The 12683-nt window shown below is 57.1% G+C and overlaps 2 protein-coding genes across 2 annotated transcripts; both read right to left on the bottom strand.

Annotated features, from left to right (window-relative positions):
• Nucleotides 1-1914: 1914 nt before the first annotated feature.
• On the bottom strand, nt 1915-3876 carry KVR01_006175 (uncharacterized protein). Its single transcript, XM_044792869.1, has 2 exons — nt 3253-3876; nt 1915-3179 (listed from the first exon to the last, which is right to left on the bottom strand). Exons 1-2 carry the CDS (start codon nt 3789-3791, stop codon nt 2351-2353), a joined length of 1368 nt encoding a protein of 455 aa, XP_044644978.1. The 5' UTR covers nt 3792-3876; the 3' UTR covers nt 1915-2350.
• A 2623-nt stretch (nt 3877-6499) lies between these two features.
• Nucleotides 6500-10129, bottom strand: KVR01_006221 (uncharacterized protein). Its single transcript, XM_044791568.1, has 7 exons — nt 9602-10129; nt 9235-9438; nt 9062-9144; nt 8825-9004; nt 8520-8769; nt 8216-8460; nt 6500-8158 (listed from the first exon to the last, which is right to left on the bottom strand). The coding sequence occupies exons 1-7, from the start codon at nt 9741-9743 to the stop codon at nt 6854-6856; spliced, it is 2409 nt and encodes an 802-aa protein (XP_044645024.1). The 5' UTR covers nt 9744-10129; the 3' UTR covers nt 6500-6853.
• Between the last annotated feature and the right edge of the window lie 2554 nt (nt 10130-12683).

Raw genomic sequence — 12683 nt, 5'->3', positions numbered from 1 at the left:
CAGTCCAGCATCAACTGTGCTCTGCGGGCTAGCTGTCAGGCAATCAATGTGCGGGCAAGCTGGGTCATGAGGGCCAGAACAGACCACCACCCAGTTGTTTCTGGTTTGGTTGCAAGGTTGTAAATGGCCCGTCCCCGTCCTGGCCCCATCCGCTCTGTTGGCGGATCCGACATTGACAATGCAAGCAAGCCCGTTTTCTCTGTGCGGGGGTAGACGCTGTTGGGTGGCAACCCCCCGAAAAGTCAAAAAGGATCTCGGCTTCACACACTCCTCGTCATCAGTCCCGCATCTGACGGCCAGGGCAGCGTAGGGCAGGGGGGCCACAGATCACAGATCCGAATCCAGACCACAAAACCCAACAATCCTGACTTGTCGATGAACAGGTGCACTCAGCATTCAGCACTCAGCACTCAGCACTCCACACCACACCACACCACGGCAGCGTCTGCGAGACGCCGTGTCACCACCCCGGCACCGTCATTCGAGAGACATGCTGTGCGCCAACGGTCATGTACTTGCTCCATCGCCTCGTCCCGGCCAGGGCGACCTGCAGTCGGTCATCGGTCCCACAGGAGGCTATCCCCACGGTCGAATATCCCATCGTCAAGCGTCCTACCATATGGCATCCCATACCATCCGCCCTCGAGTGTATCTCCCAGGCCACGCAGGCCATCGTCCTGCATTTCATCATCCACAAGTATGTAGAGTGCTGTACGGAGTACAGATGTGTGGTGGTGGAGGGTGTTCAGTACCCTCCCTCTCGGCGTCTGCATCTGCCCCGTCACGCCCCGTCAGCCGCCAGAGCCCATGCGGGCCCCGACCCAAGATCAGAAACTGTTTGAGCTTCCCTCCCCCCTCGTGTGGCCCTCGACCTTTCCTGGGGCCGCCCCGAAAGGGGTGTGGGCCCCTCGACCAGGGGCACTGCTCGGCAGCCCATACAGGGATCCAGACGAGTTGCTTCCGCGGTCGTGCCACAGGGCTCCGTCAATTTATCGCCGCTGTCTCTGCAGGCTAGCTTCTTTGGGTATGTGTCAGACCCATCCATCAGCCATCTCAGGCCATCGAGCCTTTTTGGACTCGTGGCAGAAATACCAGAAGGAAACGCCTCCGCGCCAGCCACCCGCCAAATCCCCTTCGGCTTCTGGCTGGGGCTAAAACGCTTCACCGTCATTGCTGGCTAGCAGCCATAGCGTGAACTGCATGACTGAAGCCCTCACACCAGCAAAACTGGAGTCCACGGTACCAGAGTATTCTGGTTCCCGGGTCGACATTGGCGTTCTGCTTAACCGTCGCTTGAAGCCACTTCAGTCATGGTCGGTCCAGAACAACTTGAACATCCCTACTTCACCACAAATCCCGACCCGTCCAGAGCTCCCAACTGTAGCTGCCCCTGAGTCTAGACATCACGTTGTCTAACCTCATTGAATACCGGCGAGGGTGTTGACACAACATCAACCCCAATGCACAGACGGCCAATCAAAGCTGGTCACAGTCAAGCCGTTGAATGCCGCGGGGCTTATGTAAGAAGGTTTCGGTAAGCTTTTCCGTAGCAAACCTTTCTTCATTCGCATCTATCGATAAACCACTTCCCGACGTTGAGGTCGTTCGTCACATGTAAATCCGTGGCATTAGTGGACAGATACTCGCGGGCGTCCTCCACGGGAACACAATGTTCACTGGTGAACTCAAATATCTCTGTTCACGCTATATGGTGTAAAATTGTCCATGAATGTGTAAAAATCGGACTACGCAGGAAAGATGAAGTCCAAGCATCTGAGGGTGATGTTCTGGCGCCCTGGCGAGCTTGAACTCGTATACCATGCACATTATGCACAAGGCAGCATGAGGGCCGTAAAAGCTACAAAACACATCGAACTCGTGCAATGGGCATAAGCCAAGGCGGATTCAGCAAGATATGCCACGGCTGACAAACACGCCGAGTCAATGCTTTCTGAAGAAACTGTTGCTAAGATTCCGAGAGATATTTCAAGCACAAAAATCTCGAGCGAAAGCTAACCATGATAACCTGCCTGGCTGCCTGGCCCGGTGCACCTATTTCCTGCCTTGCCACAGCCAAAAACAATTAACAGACCGCTGAAGTCATGGGTGCTTAGTTTAGGCTGTTACTATACACAAGGCGCGGCCGCTACTGTTGTCCGCCTTGAAAGCCAACCTCCATCCTCCGTTATTCTGAGACCATTGTTCGATTATTTTACAGTAAGTACCGTCGGGTGCGCAACCTTAACAGGCGCCTAGATCCTGCTGTCTGACCTCGGCTCTAAATCGGGTATCTGTGAGTGCTTTTGATGTCGAGTTTGAAACGGTATGGGTCCCCCGGACCCAGCTTGAACTATGCCTCGTTCTTGTCCCCATCATCGTGGTCTGGCGTGTAGGCCGTCTCTCCCAGCATGCCGTCGCTCGGCCTTGATGTCATGGCCGTCTGGTTGTTGGACACTGGCTGCTGTACTACTGTGGGGCCTGTCGTAGGCGGAGGATCTGCAGTGACAGCAGGGGGAGGCGGCGCAGGGGATGCAGACCGCCCGCCCGCGCCCGAGGCTCCTCCAGCAGAAGCGCCGGCGGACGGAGAACCTGCAGCGCCTCCCCGCCCGGCGGTGGCGGCGTGTAGTTTTTGGTCCAACGCCCTGAGTGCCAGTGCCCTCCGTCTCTCGGCCTCGGCCCTCGCGCTTCCCGGTGCCGCGTTGCGGTGATTGTATCCGTGGTATCCCCCGGAGGAGCCACCAGCGGCTGAGACCTCTGCCTGCGAGAATGGGGTGCACAGGCGCAGTGCCACGAGGACGTTGAACACCTGGTCACCCAGGGCGGCGACAAGGGGCTTCGCTGGCGCGGGGAAGAACTCGGCGAAGGCGAAGGTCTCGGAGGCGTCGCCGCGGAGCGAGTACGGTGTCTGCGACGAGTCGAGGTCGGGGAAGACGGTCTTGTAGAAGCGCAGGTAGGTCCAGCTCGTGAGGAGACCGAAGACGGCGAGGAGGAAGGAGGCGACGGTCAGGAGGGGCGTCAGGCTAAGGAGCAGGACCAGGCCGAGGTAGACGAGGGGGAAGCGGGGCACACGAAGGGAGAGAATGCCCCTGAAGAGAGTGACGGTGTGCGCGGGGACGAGCTGGCTGAAGGCGACGAGGAAGCTGATCTGGAGAGGGATGGTGCCGGCGATTGTGGTCAGCCTGGGATGAAAGGAGACACGGTCAGTTGGCGATTTCACACGAGAGTAACTGGGAAGGGGGCTCCGGAACATACGTCCAGCTCTCGTTACGAGTGACGGTGAACATGGTCACCATGACACCAAAACACAAGGTATTGGGTATCAGTGCGGTGACGAGGAGGAATTTGGCAAACTCCTTGGACGACCAGGCCCTTTCGAGGTACCGCCCCCCGTGGTAGAGGGTGACGGCGGCTATGGCCAGGGTAAAGACATTGCTCTCGACGAGGGTGGTTGTCAGGAAGGTCCAGGGGTATATCAGAGACAGCTGTGGGATGAGGTTGAGGTAGGGGATGACGATCTCCGAGTTGGCAGTCCACTGCTTGTAACGGATGGCGGCACTCAGGATGCTCTGCAGACCGAGGGTGATGAGCAGGATGCGCGTGACTGGGGGTATGTTTATTCTGGGAGGCATCGCGGCGGTTCTGGCTGGGGGGGAGGGGCGCGGGCGCGGGTGCAGGTTGAGGATGGGCGCGCCTTGAGGGCTGAAGCAGCTCCGGGTGAAGCTCTCTGGGCCCGACGGTAATCGGTCACGATGCTGGCTGGCTGGCATTCGGCAGCGTGTCAAGGGCCACATGAGGCAGGTGCAAAACGCCCAGGGGTGACCCACGCACGGATCCCTAGCTGATCTGTGCCTTCTGGAATGGACCCTGAGATTCCAGCCTTATCATTATCGCACGCAACCCGGTGCTCCGGAGGCTGCGAAGCCAAGCAAGCACCCACGCACGCATCAGCGTACGCAGTTGTGCACTTAAGTACCTACGGGGCCGGAAGGTCGCTACGGATGCCGAGCTAATAAACGTTATGCACCCTCAACCACGGATGCTTGCTATTGACGGTACTGAGTGCGGAGTATGGAAGTAGAAGACTGGTTGTGCACTCTATGTAAAGGTGGATACTTGGCGACAAGGGTTGCGGGCTGGGGGCAAGGCTCAGGTGCGCCTGTCGCCCGTGTCCCCCATCATGACGCCCTTTACACGAGACCGACCTCCGCAGTACCGATCGATGTTGCACTGAGACCGACAGGCATGCGCCGGCCTAGGATGGGTTGGGCAAGCCACGCCTGCACGCCTGCAGGATGCGTGTAGGTGGCTGATGAGCCGATGTGCCGGTGTGCTGATGCGGTACGTACTCGATCTAGAGGCTTGCCCTTGAAACATGCCTGTCGGGCATTTTCCCCCAGCCAGCCAGCCAGCCCAGGACAAACGTGTGCCAATGAGATGAGGCCAATCAGCAGCTTGCCGCTGCAGATCTACACAGTAACTTCCCGACCCCATCCCCGTCCATGCGAAGATGCTCTCAAGTGTAACGACCGACGCCGTCCACTGGATGGGCCACTAATAAGTCTTGTTCAGCACATCCGAGCAGGTTCTAGTGGCAGAGTACTTAAGTAGAGTACGTTATGGGGTTCCCGGACACCCCTAGTACCCGGACAGCTGCCGGATTGATGAATGAGCTTTCTCGCATTTGTTGATATTGTTAGTGATTATGATGTTTGATTGGTCTGTCCGGTTACTAGGGGTGTCCGGGAACCCCATAACGTACTCTACTCTGCGCATTCCGGTATCTGCCGGTTGACTCGTCCTGTTACTTGCACGCTAGATGGTTCAACAAAGACGTCGCTTCAAAAGTCCGCCGCACTAAACATTTTGTGAATTACATATAGTTTGGTGTCGAATTCGAAAACTATCACATCGCCTGCCGCCAGGACGTGGACCATCCGGGTGCCAGCAATAACAAGCGTACTTTTACGCCAGGAAACCCGCAGACAGTGAGCTGGAGCCCGTTTACCCTCGCACAGATGATGACCCGTCTTCACAGGCTCCATGGACATACAAGGGCTTTGATTCGCACAGCAAGTTGCTTTTCAGGATCATTTCGTGTTGACGCCACTCACTTCTTTGCGTCTTGTAAATCATTCTGGAAATGAAGATCTTTGAAGTCGCCGACTGTCACCTCAGCAAGACTCAATGCTGACGAAGAATGATCTGTTATCGCGGGCATGCTGGCCGCAGCTGCAGTTATGAAGATGCCCCAGCTTGAGACAATATGGAACGGACACTCGAAATCAGCAGCACTTTCAGGTACCAAGCAAACAGGGGCTAAACAAATGCTGCTGTCAAATGGAGCAGCACAGGGGAAATGCCCATAGAAACTCCGATAGTGAACGCCTGGACAGCTGTAGTATATAGGCACGGTGCATGCGAGTTTTACCTCTACAAGGAATTTCTCGTCGTCCAGGATGAGGTCAAGTTGTAGAGTGATACCACCCACTATTTACCACCTTCGCAAACGGTTATTCACCCCATATCACTAGACCGAATTCAGCAAGAACAAGAGGTCCGCGACACGATGACGAGATTGCGAAGCAGCATGCCAATTTGTGGCATGGCCGAGCTGGAAAATTGTGCTGACCCAAACGACAGCGAAATTCAGGAGCTGGTGGCAAGAGCTCGGGTAGTACGCTCGAATGTATGGCGATTCCAGGAGGAAAATGGTACTAGTTGAGGCAACAGGGTCACGCATGTCTCGAGTATAGCCCAAATAGGTTTATTAGGTACGCAGTCATCGCGTAGTGTGCCACCTGAGCAGTGCTCGCTCCCTAAACTCTGATGGGAGCATCGCCACCAATGACAAGCCCGCAAGTTCTAATCTCATCGCCTCCTCCCTCTCAGGTACAGTCGTTTCGAGGGCCTCTTCCAGAATAGACTATTCTGGCTTGTGGTTGCCATCAATCAGAGGAAGCATTGCCACCTGGGAACCATGAAAAGTCTAGTTGATGAATGTGTTGTGTGGCGCAGTTATGAGACTATCCCCCGTTCAAGAATCTCCAATGCGATACTCAGATGGAGGTTGAGTGGGTAGGCTATATGAGCGCGATAAGTGAAGTACCACTTTCTTTCTTTTGCGTCTTTTTGTCGTGTGGCTCGATTGGTGTCGTGTTCCAAGGTTACCGGGTCTCAGGCGGCGGTAGTCAGGCTTTCCGAACTGCTTGGACGTTCACTTTCCGCCAACTGTAGTCTCTAGCCTTCGTCCGTATTAGGCCCCTCGCTGGTGATTCTGTCTCTCGGTCCTGGGACCCGTGGTATCAGCCAGAGGGCAGGGCAACTATATGGGGCTCCTTAATTATGTTTCCGATTGTTTTTTTCTGGATGTGGTGGCCGTGTTACTGTCATCCTGTCTGTAATGGTAACGGAGAGACTAGCGTAAAGTGGCTGGACCGGATCTTTTCCACGCACATTGATTTGAACTTAGGCTCCAGGCTGCCATAGTGGATTCATCGAGTTCTAACGATAGGTAGAGAGATGTCATTGTTATTATATATGCTTTCCCTTTCCGTTCTGTCGTCCCATTTTCACCACCACGGTACTGGATTTACAATTGTGAACAATATGAAACTTTGGCCGTTGCGTGAGCAAGCCGGGACAGGTATAACGCAATTCCCCAACCTCATAAACACAGATACCACTGAAGGAAAGGTGATGTTGACCAACAGCGAGCACCACCGACATAGAGCAGACATAGCAACTTGAATGTTGACAAAAGGACTTGTTGCACGAAGGACTGGTTTCGACTTGTACCACAGAGCCTAGATCGGATCGGATCGGTTACCATGGGGACAAGCCAGACATGATACCTCTACTCCGTCTTTGGCCCACCGTTTTGCATCAAACCCGTGGGTGACGTGTTGTTCTTGTGATCACCCGCAGTGGACCCCGGGCCAGATGCAGGATGGATGTTCTTCTTGTCATCCTCACCATCGTCGTCATACTCCTCATCAATGTCCATCTTCCTGGCCGCCCGTTCTGGCTCATGGTTTTGGGGAGGGGGCGGTGGTGGCCCTTGCATGGGGGGCAGCTGACTCGGCATATTGTGAGCAGGCGGGTGATGTGCGGCTTCCGAGGGGTGATAGCCATGGGGACGCTGCTCATCGACACGTCTGTGCTCCGATGACTCACGGCGGTAGGACTCAGCTCGAGCCGGTGTGGAAGGGCGTGGCTTCTTCGAGGCTGCCTCGTCCTCCCACTCACGAAGACGCTTCGGGCCGACGGATGGAGGCCGGTTGTCATGTTCGTTACGATGGAGAGCGGCCTCCGCAGCAGCGGCTGCAGCAGACTGAGGAGGTGGGGCCCCGGACTCCATGTTGCTGGGCCCAGAGGGGTCTTGCTGAGGGTAAGGCGGCTGGTGCTGCGGATAAGCCGACTTTGGCGAGGGCATGCGGTTCTCGTGCATTGGGCGCAGCTCAGGCCTGGGGCTGTTGTTGCGGTACTGCATCAGAGGCGTTGGTCCCGGAGGCGGTACATTTACACCGTTGGTGGGAGGGGGAGGAGGTCCAGCCGGTGCGGGCGCAGGGGATGGGCCGCTGTAGTTTGGATTAGCAACGCGAGGTGGTGGTTGCGAGGCTGGTGGCAGGGGTTGCTGCTGAGGTGGTGGCGGTGGAGGGTAGTGCAATGGAGGCGGTGTTCGTCCTCTCATCATCGGACCTCCAGGCCCTGCTGGACCGCCTTGCCGCGCGGGATCCTGATATTGTCTCATTTGCTGCTCTTGGCGAGGGCTAGGCTGACGAGGAAAAGATGGCGGGGCTGGTCCCCTAAGAGGCTCACCGCGCTGCTCATAAGGATTTGGCGGTTGCGGAGGCGGGTTCACTTCCGAAAGACGCGCCCAGTTGCCTGCTGGCCCGGGAGGAGGACCTGGCGGGGGTTGGGTTTGATGGGGGCCGGGTCCAGAGTTTGACCACTGAGGACCTGGGGGTCCGATGGCTCCCTGTTGCTGGTATGCCTGAGGGTGGACATCAGTTGGCATGGGAGCTGCACCGGCACCGTTGGTCTGGCCGTTGCGGAGCAGTTGCAGCCGAGCCTTGATGTGCGGGTTGGACGGATCCAACTCCGCAGCTCTCTGATAAGCATCCAGTGCATCATTGATCTGGTTGTTGCAGCTCTCATACTGGGAAGGCTGTCAGCAATGTGTGGATAAAGATTGATGGGATTTATTGCGACTTACCAAGGTGCCTAGGTCATACCAGACCTCAGAGATGAATGGGTTCAATCGGATGGCTCTGCTGTAGGCATCCAAGGCGTCTCTGTACTGGTTGATCTGGTAGTACAAGACACCGATGGAGCACCAGAACGTTGGGTTGCGACCGTCCCTGTAGACGGCTTGCTGGTAGGCCTCATATGCCTTGGGATACTTCTGCTGCGACATGTAGCATCGACCAAGCAAGTACCAGCTCTGAGCATCGCTGTTGTCTTTTACGCACAAAGTTAGCACGTTGCAGTTGTGACCCAGAGGGGCGGCGGCGGCTTACCGGCAGCAACGGACTTCTCCAGAAACTCGATGGCCTTTTCCTGGCTAGAGAAGTTGTTGCTCTGTTGGTGGTGCAGCCAGCCTAACTGTTGCAGGACCTTGGCGTGGTTCGGGTCTCTATCTAGCACACGCTGATATGCGCTTTTGGCACCATCAAAGTCCTTCTGCTGCTCATGGACGTGACCAATCTGGAACCAGATATCTTCCTCGGTCAACGGTGGCGGGGGCGAGCTGACAATATACTTGAAGCACTGGAAGTGTGTCAGCAAAGGCACATGGACAGGTATTGTCGGAGGTCCTACACACCTCAAGACTCTGATTGTACTTTTGCTGCTGCTTATATATTATACCGAGTCTGAAGTATATCTCGTTGGCCTTCTCAAATGTGGGCTCCATCTGCATTACTTGGGAGAAAGCTTCCTCGGCGTGGTCCAGGGATCCGTAGCGGTCGTACAAGATTCCAATTCCGTACCACAGCTTCGGTTCCTGCGAGACTGGAGTCAGAGGGTTGTCGACAGAGCTGGCAGCCTGGTGTTTACCGACCTTTGGGTTGCGCAGGTTAATCAGGGCGTTTTGGTACGCCGCATAAGCCTGCTGCAGATCGTCCATCATAAGGTAGCAGTGTCCTGCGCACATTTTGTCAACTAACTGCACGGTCGCGCCGGAACATTGATATAGCTTCTTCTTTTTCTGGTGGGGCGCGGGGCATAACTGACCAAGGCTTCCCCATGCTTCTCCGTTGGCTGCGTCGAGCTTGAGAATCTGGTTGAGATATTCTATGGCCTTTGGGAAGTCCTCGCGAGTCCTCAAAATGGCGCTGATTGAGTTCATGGCCTGGGTGGAGCCAGGACTTGCGCGGATGGCCTGCTCATAGGCGAACAAGGCGTCCTCGACATTACCCAGTATCTCGGACAAGCTGCCTGTAAGGGGCATCAGCTATCTGCACAATAGCTGGCAAGATAGGGCACGTGTCTGCGGGTGCCGCCGGCGCAACCCACGGGTGAGGTTTGCGCCGGCGCTTCCAGGGACCAGGGTGCGGTAGGTGTCCTTTGGACAGCTGTGATTCACACAAGGCAGACATACCTATTTGCATCCAGACGGCCTCATTCATGGCAAGGATCTGTCGCGACGGTGCCCAGGCGCCCTGAGGCGGAGGCGGAGGTGGAGCGCCGACCGCATGATGCAGAGGCATCGACGGCGACTGGTGGTGTGCCGGGGCAGCCATCAGGGTGGAAGATGATTGGGCTGGCTGGGGGTTGGGGAGAGGCAATGATGCCGATGACAATATTTTTGTGACGAGAGTCTGTGTGCTATTGAGGTGTTGGGGGGGGGGTCAAGGTTATGGGATGGATGAGGCCGAGAGATAATTACGAAATCAAGCAGCGGCTGCAACCAAGTGAGTGTCCACTGCAACGGTCAACAGCTTGCCTCATTGAAAGGGTAGAGGTAAGAGGGCAAGCCGGTGTGGAGGGACACGATTGAACAGACGAGGAGCCGGGTGAGGCAGAGGCTGGTTGGGTACGGCGGGCTGCGCGAGACGGCGAGGAAAGAAGGGAAGAGTGGAAGGTTGAAGCGGCTCCCTGGATCGGTGGGCGGGAGGAGAAAAACCAACGGGGGAGATGGGAGCAGATGAGAACGCAGCTCTGGCAAACTCCCCTTACCCACGGATTGGGGGACGGCCGGGGGGTGTGGGTAGCTGCTAGCCGTGGAAACAAATGAAGGAATCCTGACCAGACAGCTAGACAAGAGCCAGGCCAGGGCTACCCACACGCGAACCGAACACTCCAGCACCGGGTGCGTGGGTACGTACCCTGTGGGCCCTGCGGGCCCTGCCAGCCAGCCAGCCAGCCCGCATCCTCACCTCCAGTGCTCGGGTCAGGGGTTGGCTGCAGCAGCCGGCAGCTGGCAGGGTGACGACGTGCTGCAGCAGAGGGGGCGTGTCGGCCTGGTCTCGGTACAAGGGCCCAGCTTCGGGCCATCTGCGAGAAGTCCACGCTACCTGACATTGGGCCCCATGAGGGTGTGGGGAGGAGCTGGGTATGCTTACGGGGGTACGGGGGGTACGGGAGTACGGGAGTACGAGGGTACAAGACTACACCACATGCCTCACCACCGCCTGCGCACCCTGCACACCCTGCACACCCAGGCCCAGACCCGCTCGCCTGCAGCCCGCAGCCCAAAGCCACCCACCCCTCCTGCCCTCCCACCCCACCTCTGCAAAGAAAAGGCGGGTCGCCCAAGACAAGCCTCTGCCCTCTTCGTTTTTTTTGGGATCGTGGCTGCCCCAGGAAAGGGTGGGTGGTGGCCCTGGGCTGCCTGGGCTGGGACGGGGGACGGGAGTCCCCCTTCTGTTACGTAGGTCCCCCCCCCTCGACTGGCCCAAAGGCCAAGGGAAGGGTGTCACTGCCGCACGACCATGTTCGGGATTCTTGGGACCTGCCACAAAAGGGGAACGGGACGTGCGGCTTCTCCGCACAGGCCTTACAAACCCAGGCAGTAGTGTCGAACTGATTATTAGTCTCATTGCCTGCTTATTATCATGTATTGCTGCTTGCCAGGCATGCATGCGATGCTCTCCTGCTGTGCGTCACCTGATGCGAGCACAGGAGGTATGACAGCATGGGGGAAAAAGAAAAAGAAAAAGAAAAGCAAAGAAGAAAAGAAAAGAAATCAGAAAAGCAAGAAGCGTTGTCGTCGTCGGTGCTGCGTATTGCGCGCCAATGCCCTTGGATAAATACCCTTACCGGCGTTGGGACGATCCCTTTGTCTGTAGCGTGCCCAGCCAAGATGGGTGCGTAAGTCCGCTACTACAACGACACACTAGTGCTACCGCTCTGCCAGCGAATCCTCCATGACGCCCGTCCAGCCATATTCTTCCTTTCCGACCCGGGGACGAAGCCGCATGGCGCCAGATCTACAGCAGGAAGGCCTCGACCCGCACGCCGCCAGCCATGCTGCCATGACCGCCCCAAGACTGATTCAGATGGTATTTTTTGTCTAGGGCGTGCCTCCGTCCTGAACTGGCGATAGCATCACTTTCTTGCTTACCTCGGCCTTTGCATCAACTAGTGCCTCCCACGTTGAGCACCGACAATTTCGTCGGCTTTGTGACGAATAAATCGGTAGTCATGCCTGACACATCACGCCGTCGCTGCCCTCTTTCGCCGCCTGCCAGAGAGTTTATGAATCGTAGCGCGGGAGGAGAGGAGAGACTGCGGGCGAGCGAGCGAGTGCTGATGGGAGCGCTGCTGGTGCCCGTGAAACAGAAGCAGCAGTCGTGATTCTTCAGCTGGACTGCTAGCTCACGCCCCACCCCAAACGCCTCGTTCCCGTAATGCCGCAGTGAGGGCGTCGAGGGCGTGTTGACCAGCACGAGGAAGGGCCGAAGGGGTCAGTGTGGCCTGGCCGGTGTGGAAATGCTTTCTATCCAGTGTGTGATGTCGACTCGTAAGCGGGGTTTGGGCGGTAAGAAAGGGCCAGATGTTTGTTTCATCCCAATTCTGGCTGATGGCTGTTGCATCCGAATGATGGGTTTGATGGGCGATGAGGCAGCGCAGATTCGCACCCGCGCCGTCATGCTCCTGCAGGCTGGGCTGCAGCCCCAGGTAAGCTCCTCAACTGCTCGTGCCCCTCCCCCTGCCCGCGCGCCCGCGCCCGCGCTGCCGGTGCCTGTGCTGTGCAGTGTGCAGCAGCAGCAGCAGCAGCAGCAAGCAGCAGGGCATTGCCAGGTTTCCATCAACCCGGCCGTGAGATTGGGTTAGGGTTTGGCACATCAATGTTCTGATGTGATGGTGGGGATTGGGTGGTGGGCAGGGGGGAGGCATGTTGGATGGGGACAAATCTAAACTGATTTCCGAGGCTGGCAGGCTGGCGTGCACAGAAGGTGTGTGGGGCGTGGGCAGACTGGGCGGCTGGTGATGACAGGGCCCTGACAGGTCCACCACGGTCGACTCGTGCATCATGCAGGGTTGGCTGAAGCTTCATGGGGCCGGATGTACCGAGTACAGGTCGGGACCCCTTCCATCTGAACATTGCGGTACCGCGACACCCCTTCCCACCACGCCCCTCCCAGAAACGGGGGTGCCTCCGCGGCACGCCATGACGCCTTCTGCTTAGCTGCAGATGCTGGGGCCGCAGGGAATGGCAATCGTTCTTTCTGTTCGGC

The sequence above is a fragment of the Diaporthe batatas genome (genome assembly GCF_019321695.1).
Source record: "Diaporthe batatas strain CRI 302-4 chromosome Unknown Contig00006, whole genome shotgun sequence".
Classification (NCBI taxonomy): Eukaryota; Fungi; Ascomycota; class Sordariomycetes; order Diaporthales; family Diaporthaceae; genus Diaporthe; species Diaporthe batatas.
The sequence above is the reverse complement of the archived record's forward strand: the minus strand, read 5'-3'. Positions and strand labels throughout refer to the sequence as shown.

Coding starts and splice junctions, on each gene's coding strand:
- KVR01_006175 (XM_044792869.1), bottom strand. CDS start 3,791: ATGTGGCCCTTGACACGCTGCCGAATGCCAGCCAGCCAGCATCGTGAC. Junction 3,180..3,252: donor ACTCGTAACGAGAGCTGGAC/GTATGTTCCGGA, acceptor CTTTCATCCCAG/GCTGACCACAATCGCCGGCA.
- KVR01_006221 (XM_044791568.1), bottom strand. CDS start 9,743: ATGGCTGCCCCGGCACACCACCAGTCGCCGTCGATGCCTCTGCATCAT. Junction 9,439..9,601: donor GGCCGTCTGGATGCAAATAG/GTATGTCTGCCT, acceptor TGCCCCTTACAG/GCAGCTTGTCCGAGATACTG. Junction 8,159..8,215: donor GGTATGACCTAGGCACCTTG/GTAAGTCGCAAT, acceptor CAGCCTTCCCAG/TATGAGAGCTGCAACAACCA.